Here is a 9,091-nt window from a genome sequence, read left to right as displayed (position 1 = left end):
AATCGTTAGGACGGAAGGAAGTGAAAAACTCATGAGAAAATGAGTACTTAGTATAAGTGTGATTAAATAGAATATAATTTACACAAGCAGCTAGCAAACGATGGTTTCGCTGAAGATTACTGAAGATGGTCGTGAGATGGGTGCATAAGGTAGTGTTATTTACACTAAGAATAAATTCAATTTCGAGCATAAAAAGTATTTCAACTTTTAAGTAGGTACGTTACGTTCCAGTATTATAAATGCTCTATACTCCCGAAGCATTGAATGATATCATTTCCAATTTACTAGTGTTTTACATATTTGTTGAAAGTCTACTTCTGGTCAAAGTTCAAGTGCTCATATATGAGCAGTTATAAAAAGGAGAAAATAATGAACTAAAAATGTTTAAAATGAAATATGATAAATTCTACTGTATGCCTAGCTTGGTAAAAATGATTTATGTTCTTGATTTGTGATTTCTGTCTGAGAAAAGAACTAAAATAGGTAAATATTTGATTTTAAAAATTATTCTCTTGGCTGAACGCTTTTAACCCTATAAAATAGTAGGAAAAAAACTATGAGAATTGGTGCTTTTTGGTAGATAAAATGAAGGATATTTCTGTTTAGAAATTTATGAAAATTTCAGAATTGTGATTTTATTAATGATTTAGGGTGTACTTTAATGAATTGTCCTGATACCTTTGACTCGCCCTTATACTACTGGTATGCTTTTTAAACCGCTGAGGCGCTGGTTATGAGATACTGATTTTCAGGACCCTAAATTTTAAGACCCCGATTTGCAAGACTCTTGATTTTTATAAAATTTCCAGAATTTTGAGATCATGATTTCAAAGAAATTGATTTTCGAAACCCCTCGAGCTCGTTCTTCAAAATAATGCTAATAAAGTTTCTATTTTAGTATTTTTTTCATTTTTTTTTCTTCAAATCAACGTAAGTAAATAAAATATTACTACTACTACTACTACTGTAAGATAATGAAAATTAAATTTCCTACCAAAAAGGCCCAATGTGGCAAAAATTGTATCTTCAAATGTGAAATAGACATACCTTTAAATTTGAATTAAAACGAAGCTGGAAAATAATATATTCAAAACCACCGAACAACTTTTCGTTTATAGTAAACCAAATTCACAGAGAACTAATCAGAAATGCAATCGAAATCGTCCATTGGAAAAACAAGAGAGTCGATAAAACAAAGGCAGTAAAACATTTAATTATTTCGATGTTTCGGCAAATATAGGTACTTGATATTAGCACGAAAATTATACAATACCTAATGTAAAATGATAAAAGGTTACATATAACAATGAAAATACGTAATTAAAACATTGGAAGCCCGGGTCTTGAACTACTCGAAGCAAGCGAAATAACTTGAGAATAGATTCAAGATATAAAACATATAATAAGTAAATATAATCAATTGAAAAAGATGTAGAAAAAATACGTCAACGTAACGAAAATACACTAAAAATTGAACCTAACAAGGTATCACTTTTAAGTACTCGAGAAAGTAACATTAAAACGTAATATCATCGCGTATTCGATAAAAATCTAAGAAAAAAACAAATGTTTCCAAAAAAAAAAAAAATTAAGTACTAGGGAACGACATAATAATTAAGAATGATGAAGATACTGTTTGACTTATGAAAAAATACTTATTCGTAAGCGTTTTAAAAATCGAATACCGTAATCATTTTTCATTACGATAAGACTGAATATTATTAATGCGTATGCCTCAGCAGATATAATATACAACCGCGATTGACTAGTTAACCTCTTCGTCAGCTGGCAAAGGAAAGAGAAAAAAAATTGAATATCGAACCGTCTCGATAGTAAATCTTCAAGTATTCTCTTCCATAGTATCCCAGCTTAGCAATTCGTCTATTAACGAAATCATTAATGGGTTGTCTCCTAATTTAGCTACTTCGGCACGTACTTCTTTGTCGATATCCAATAGAATATTCCTCGTATATTGGAACGAGCCAAACTTTTCCAGTAATTTGACGCAGTAACGTTTTACTTCTATGTCACTGGTTCGTTGACGAAGAATATCTGTAAAAAAAATAGTCGAGTATTAGACTATTAAAACTTTAAGACGAGTTGAAAAAAATTGGAATTCCAGACTGCGATACTCACTGAAAATCTGACGATCTTCGGGATGGCTTTGAATACCATGGATGATGGGGAAACTGAATTTTCCTTCGGTTAAATCTTCGCAAAAACTCTTATTCGAAGTATACTGTGTATCAAGAAATGAAATCAATCGATAAATTAACGTAAGGGTAAAATCCGAATATAATCTAGCAACGTTGCAATATTACCTCAGCCGATCTTAAATTACAATAGTCGTCTCTGATTTGTAAATATAACCCTAGAAGTTCGGTAAGTTTCTTAAAATTCGATTTATTATCGCTAAACAGCTGCATAAGTCTGATTGCCAACATGAATAATCCTCCAGTTTCTGTGCGAAAAAGTAACGAATACTTAAGACACAACAATTCAGATAAAATAAAAGATCGCAATTCGAAACACATTTCGTCGAGTACTTACTTCGAATAGTCATAGTTTTATATTCATCTTCGGAAGGGCAAGTGAAATTATCTCTCCAATAAATTTCCATTCCTTGACCTCGATGAAGCTCCAACAGCTGTTCTGTATACACGTTGATCGCCTGAAAACGGAAGACCATTTTGAAGAAAAATCATCAAAAAACACATCGAAGGAGCGAAAAATTGCAAACCTCGTGATGATTCAAACTGATAACTTTTTCTAAAGCGATAAACATGACGTAATTAGCAGCATTGATCGTACTGGCAACTCCATAGATGGAATGAGCAACCGGTATTCCGCGTCGCAGAATCGAGTTATCTTGAATATCGTCGATTCTAGAAATACACAGAGTTGCAAATCAGCTCGCTGTACAGTTATATGTCACTTTCAGCCAGGGTACGATGGAAAATAGAGACCACTTACAGCAGACTAGCGTTATGCAACATCTGAACAATTTCGCTAACCAAGATTAATTTATCGGCTGGTATTTTCAACCAGTAATCGAAAGCTCGGGCTAATTTAGCTCGGATCAGCTTCCCCGGAACTTGTAGAATGTAGAAATAGGGTTGAAGCAGTTTCTGAAAATTAAAAGCAATATAAATCAGGCTACGACGATTAAGTTTGGAAATACTTATGCAATATTTAGCGTAGATTACACCTCCTTTTTCTACGACAACGTCAAAAACTATCGGTAGAATACCAACCTCGTCTTCTTCTCTATTTCCAGAGTTGCTGAATACTGATTCCATCTTTCCACTTTCCATATTCATTCCTCAAAACAGTACTTCTCGAGACGAACTACCGAAAGTTGGGAAATACAACCGGGAATGTTTGTAGAAATCCAAGCACTGTGGTCCTTCAATTTATGCTCGAAATCATTACTTCGAAAGACTGCCACTTATGTACGAGGAATAGGGCAAACCGCTACGGCTTCTGTAAAAATTCTAGCAATAATGCGAAGTCATCGAGAAAATGGAAAATCCAAGAAAATCGAAAATCTAATTAGACTTGACCATGCGCGACGGGATTCCGAGGAATTCGCACTTACCTTACTTCGTGTCCTGTAAACAAACAGCTTATCTAAATTCTAACAACTCCCGCACCCCCCTCCGCCAGTAGCAGTGTTACCAATTCACAAAATTATCTTCGCGTTTTTTGTACAAAACTTTTAAATTATACTTTTTTTCAAGAAATAAAGCACCGTGTACAATATTTTTTACATTATTACTTCGTAACTTTCATGACGAATGTATTTTCACGCTTTAATCAACTAATATTCAATAAACTCGAAAATTGTTGATGGGATTTTGTTGAAGGATTGTCTGCATTGAAGACTGCATGATGACATGATAACACGTAAGGCAGGGGGCAAGCATTTCAAGAGGAGGGCTAAAGAAAAAGGATCGAAATTGTTTCAAAATCACAATTTATTTGCATTTCAATTTTATTTTTGGTTCTATTATGGAATTTTAGAGATCCCACTTTATGCTCAAAGTTATTCTGCGCTGTGTTCAGTGTGCTGTGCGTTCATCGTCGTCTGTCTATTTGGTAGGTATTGCGGTTCGCGTCGTTGCATCGACAAAATCGCATCGCGACCAAAGTGGCTATAAGGTGCCCGTACGATTGTTGGTAATTTTTAAACAACCTTGTTGTGGTATTTTGATTTTCGGTCCGTTTGGTAAATTGAAGCAGCCATTATTGAAGCCGAACGAAAAGCTCGTAGGCGCGGTTTTAAAAGCCGTCGTAGAAAACATATGGTGCTACGTGAAATACGTAAGTACAGTACACGTAGTATTCCTCCGGACGTATCGTACGAGTGAGCTTTTTGGCACAATGAGGTCTAGAAAATTGTGCATTTTTGGGCATTCCAAGTGCCAAAGGGATGAATTCGCGATACTATGTGATTGGTAAATGCGAGTATATGTAGGTATAGGTGAACCGTATCCAAAATGTTTTTTCGGTGTAGCCAAGGGCGCTCCGGTTATCGATTTATTAATGTTTTTTTTAACCGTTTCTGTTGTCTGTTTCACTAGGTATCGCATTCGAAGTACTTAGTCGAGGTTATTGTGACAGAAAAAGCAAAATTTCATTGATCCTACTCCGAGCTGTACAGGGTGCTCAGAAATATCGTGAACCCCTAAAAAAGTTTTCTGCCTAATGTTTCGGTTGGTCACAATGAATGATAATAATGATAGCGCATGATTGGTTGTTAGACTGAGGTGATAACATTCCACTAATCATATGCATCTATTTCACGTTGCCAACCTATATTTTTAATAAAATACTTTCTTTGGGGTTCGTGATATTTTTGGGCACCCTGTATTTCACCGATCGAACTTTAATGCTCGTATTTACAGGGTGCGCAAAAATATCGTGAACCCCAAAGAAAGTATTAAGTATTTTATTAAAAATATAGGTTGGCAACGTGAACTAGGTGCATATGATTGGTGGAATGTTATCACCTCAGTCAAACAACCAATCCTGTGCTACCATTATTATTATTCACTGTGACCAACCAAAACATTTAGTAGAAAACTTCAGATGTACACGATATTTCTGCGCACCCTGTAGCTCGAATACAGAACTCGAAAACCTCTGTATTGATAGAGTTTCGTTGATATTTAGCTCTGAAGAGAGATTTGTTTCCTCAATTATTATTCCGATTGTAAAGGAATTTGACTTCTAAAATCATTCTATCAACGTGTATCAGAAATTCAGAATGATATTCATATTTTTTTCCTTGATATTTCTATTGATTTTTTTTCTACAGCTGTCCGGCTGCTTTGAGAATACCTTTTAGGCCTACGTTTGTACAATCGTTGAGTATTGGAAATCATATTTAGTTGTATTTCATTGGTGACCTTTCTCAATATGTCAAATAGACTAATTAAAATGATAGAATATATATCAAGCTTCAAAAGCTGAAGTTGTAGTCCTCAAAATCATGTGACCAGTTCTCAGTACGTCGGAATTTTTACTTTGAAAGTCTCAATCTCCCTTGGATTTCGTTTCATCATTAAAAGTAGATGATTGAAAATGAAAATTGAATAAATCTTGTCTAATGAGCGCCCTCAGTTCACTATCATTTACTGCGGTTCGTTTTTCGTGTATTTTATGGGTGTTCGATCAGTGCAATACTAATGTAATAGTTTAACTCCATTTGAAACAATATAGTTTTAAACTTATGCAGCTTATTATGTTACATAGGTAGTTGGTAAAAAATTTTCGTCGTATGGTGTGGAATTTTTGATAAATAAATTCATGTTTTTTTTGTTACAGAACCACTATTACTGTCCAGAACAAATTGGAGTTTGCACGAGAGTGCGATATCATTTAGTTTACAAGCCGCAAGGTGTATGACTTCCTTCGGGTATCATTTTCCTGTTGTTTATAGGTTAGTATTGGTGTATTTGGATTATTTACTATAGGAATAGTACTTCGTTATTGTCTGCAACTTGCTCGATGACTCGATATTTTCAATTTTTTGTTTTTTTTTTGTATCCTCAGGACTTCAAAATTTTCCAGTACCCGACATAGAAAATCTCTGCCGTTTAGGGAAACGTGAAAAAGTAGAGCAGTTTAATTTCACCAATTTTTATGAGTTAAATGAGGAGGAAAAAATCTTCCACTATCGTTGTTTCGCGGCGCTAGGAATTTTTCAAGATAGATAACAATCATGGGAAGCTTAAACGTGAACCGAAATGTCAGCGATCCTTTCTACCGGTACAAGATGCCGAGGATTATTGCAAAAGTCGAAGGAAAAGGGAACGGTATTAAAACCGTCATGGTTAATATGATCGAAGTTGCCAAAGCTATCGGACGTCCGCCTACGTGTAAGTTTTTACTCGTCAATTTACTCGAGAGCTTTTCGTTATCTGGACGAAGGATTCTGAGATTAATTTTTTGACAATTTTGAATTTGTCATTCTTCTTTTCGCAGATCCGACGAAATACTTCGGCTGCGAACTCGGAGCTCAAACGCAATTCGATTTCAAGCACGATCGTTTTATAGTAAACGGTTCGCACGAGGCGAGTAAATTGCAAGATCTGTTGGACGGATTCATTCGCAAATTTGTACTGTGCCCGGATTGCGATAATCCGGAAACGGATCTTATTGTCAGCGCTAAAAAGCAAACCATCACCGTCGGATGCAAGGCTTGCGGACATCACGGTCTTTTGGAGTATAGACATAAATTGAACACGTTTATTTTGAAAAATCCGCCGAGTAAGTGTACACAACACGTGGTGGTCCTCTTCTTTCATATCTTCCGGCACCTTTAGATGGTGACTCGAGTTAATTCAACGTGTTTTTTTTTCATACGTAGACTTGAATCCGGCAGTTCAAGGATCTTCATTAACGGAAGGTAAACGCGCCAAGCGTTCGAAAAAGCAAAACGACTCGGTGAACGGAGACCGTTCGAATTCTCCGAACGGCGACGAGGAAGGTGATCTCATTGTACAAGCTCCTGAGAAAAAACCTGACCATAACGAGGTATTAAAAAATTTATAAAACATCGAATAAGATTTCCCCTTTTTACAAGTATTATGTAGTTGGTTCTCGATTTAATGCGAATTCTTCGTGATTGTCGTAGGACGACGATTGGGCATTGGATGTATCCGAAGAAGCAGTCAAGACCAGACGTCAAGGACTCACTGATGGCGTCAAAGGATTGACCATCACTGAAGATTTGGAGAAATCTGAAAAGGAAAGGGTTGATATCTTTTACGCCAAGGTCAAGGCTGATCGGGATGCTGGAACATTGAATGCGAAGGAAACCGTCGCCGAGGCCGATCGTTTGGAAATCAAGCAAAAAGCTCCGCTCATTTTGGCCGAATTGTTGTTCGACGAAAAGATCCATGTTCAGGTGAGGCTCCAGTGTACGATTACCTACTGGAATTCTGAGTTCTAATTTTAGAAAAAATTTATTTACAATGTTCTTTATTTATTTTTTAGGTTAAGAAACATCGTGCTTTGTTGCTGTATTTCACTCACGACGACGAAAAAGCCCAGAAGTATTTGTTGGGAGGTATCGAGCAAGTTATCAATCTGCACAAAGAAACGCTGTTACCAAAGACTTCTCCCATCTTGAAGGTACACAAACATACTTACGATATTATGTACCTATTTATGTACATAGATTCAGTTCTTAAGTGAATTTTACTCAACTACGATCTCGAAAAAGAACCCATAAAAACTAACGGAGTTGTTCGTCGTAATTTTTTGCCCCCAGCTATTCTACGACGCAGATATCTTGGAAGAGAAAGTGCTGCTGGATTGGGCTAGTAAGGTCAGAAAGAAGTACGTGTCCGCCGAAGTTGGTCAGAAGATTCACAAAGCCGCCGAACCGTTTATTAAATGGCTCAAAGAAGCCGAAGAGGAAGAAGAATCGGACGAAGATAGCGAAGATGATGTAGAAGTACGTATTTCCCCTCGAGTATTTTTCAATTCTTACTTTTTATGTACTGTATATCGATTCGAAGTGATCTAATTCACGCTGGTTTGATTGCTCAGATCGAGTATAACGACAGACCGAACGCTACTACTTTGAAAGCACAACCGGCAATATCGAAAAACAACGCGAGCAAAGCTGATGATAGCGAAGATGATGTCGATATAGATGCTATTTAAGATACAATACCTTTATGTTTCCATATTTTTCTTTTCCTTAAGCCAGCTCCTTTTTCCTTCTATCTACAATTTTTTTCTCTCTCTTAGCAATCCACACAAAATTAGGTCCTACTTTTTCTACCTTTATTTTTCCGTTGGATTTTTTTTTTTTTTTTGGTATAAAATTAAGATTAACTCGCGTATTTATAGATTCCCGTGTATTCACTTTAAATAGTTTTGTGTTTATATTATTTTTTCGATGTTTTTATACATGGGAAATGACATAACACGAAAATTATTCAATTTATTGTAGTTCTCTTTTTCTTTCTATATTTCTTTTTTTTAATTCTGTCTGTAATTTTTTTTCTCTCTTTCTTAGACATAATATTGAGCGTATCTCTGATGTTTAATGGGGTTTGTCATCTTTAAATAAATTGCTTTCAAATTAATGAGAAGTTTTTTTTTTCGCAATTAGTCCGGCATATGACAATAGGAGTAATTGCACCACCCCCCCCCCCCCCCCCCGCTGATCCTCCGGAACAACTTTTTTCTTAAAGGGGACATCCTAAGGAACATTTTAAAGCAAACTTGCCCAAAAAAAAGTTGGCCTTACTTACAAAATGGCGGCCATTTTGATTGACAGGTCAGCCGAAATCGCAGATTTTGCGTTTCAACCAAGACTTGCACGAAATTTTTCAAACCTTACCAAGGTAGATCGAAAGATCACGCAAAAATTTATCACCTGTCAAAATTTCAAGTGCTAAAGTGCGTTTTTCGATTTTTGGTGAATTTTTGAAAATCCAATTTAGCCCAAAAATGAGGGAAAAAATCAAAATTTTACCAAATTGACCAAGAAAGCTGAATTTTGGGATATACCCTATTTTCGACATGCCAAATCGATTGGAAACAGTTTCAACCCGTTTTGAGCAGTTCT

The 9,091-nt window shown here is 35.8% G+C and overlaps 2 protein-coding genes across 2 annotated transcripts; one reads left to right on the top strand and one right to left on the bottom strand.

Moving 5' to 3' along the window:
• Window positions 1-1,188: 1,188 nt before the first annotated feature.
• On the bottom strand, window positions 1,189-3,613 carry qm (quemao). The gene is made up of 7 exons (XM_065356619.1): window positions 3,255-3,613; window positions 2,974-3,128; window positions 2,741-2,885; window positions 2,551-2,671; window positions 2,322-2,461; window positions 2,137-2,239; window positions 1,189-2,052 (listed from the first exon to the last, which is right to left on the bottom strand). Exons 1-7 carry the CDS (start codon window positions 3,318-3,320, stop codon window positions 1,841-1,843), a joined length of 942 nt encoding a protein of 313 aa, XP_065212691.1. The 5' UTR covers window positions 3,321-3,613; the 3' UTR covers window positions 1,189-1,840.
• A 301-nt stretch (window positions 3,614-3,914) lies between these two features.
• Window positions 3,915-8,606, top strand: LOC135839363 (eukaryotic translation initiation factor 5-like). The gene is made up of 10 exons (XM_065355354.1): window positions 3,915-4,098; window positions 4,240-4,323; window positions 5,830-5,944; window positions 6,058-6,383; window positions 6,490-6,774; window positions 6,875-7,041; window positions 7,142-7,414; window positions 7,504-7,641; window positions 7,781-7,966; window positions 8,062-8,606. Exons 4-10 carry the CDS (start codon window positions 6,227-6,229, stop codon window positions 8,176-8,178), a joined length of 1,323 nt encoding a protein of 440 aa, XP_065211426.1. The 5' UTR covers window positions 3,915-4,098; window positions 4,240-4,323; window positions 5,830-5,944; window positions 6,058-6,226; the 3' UTR covers window positions 8,179-8,606.
• Window positions 8,607-9,091: the final 485 nt, after the last annotated feature.

This window comes from Planococcus citri, chromosome 3, assembly GCF_950023065.1.
Source record: "Planococcus citri chromosome 3, ihPlaCitr1.1, whole genome shotgun sequence".
Taxonomy (NCBI): domain Eukaryota; kingdom Metazoa; phylum Arthropoda; class Insecta; order Hemiptera; family Pseudococcidae; genus Planococcus; species Planococcus citri.
Note: the sequence above shows the minus strand (reverse complement) of the source record. Positions and strands in the feature narration are given on the sequence as shown.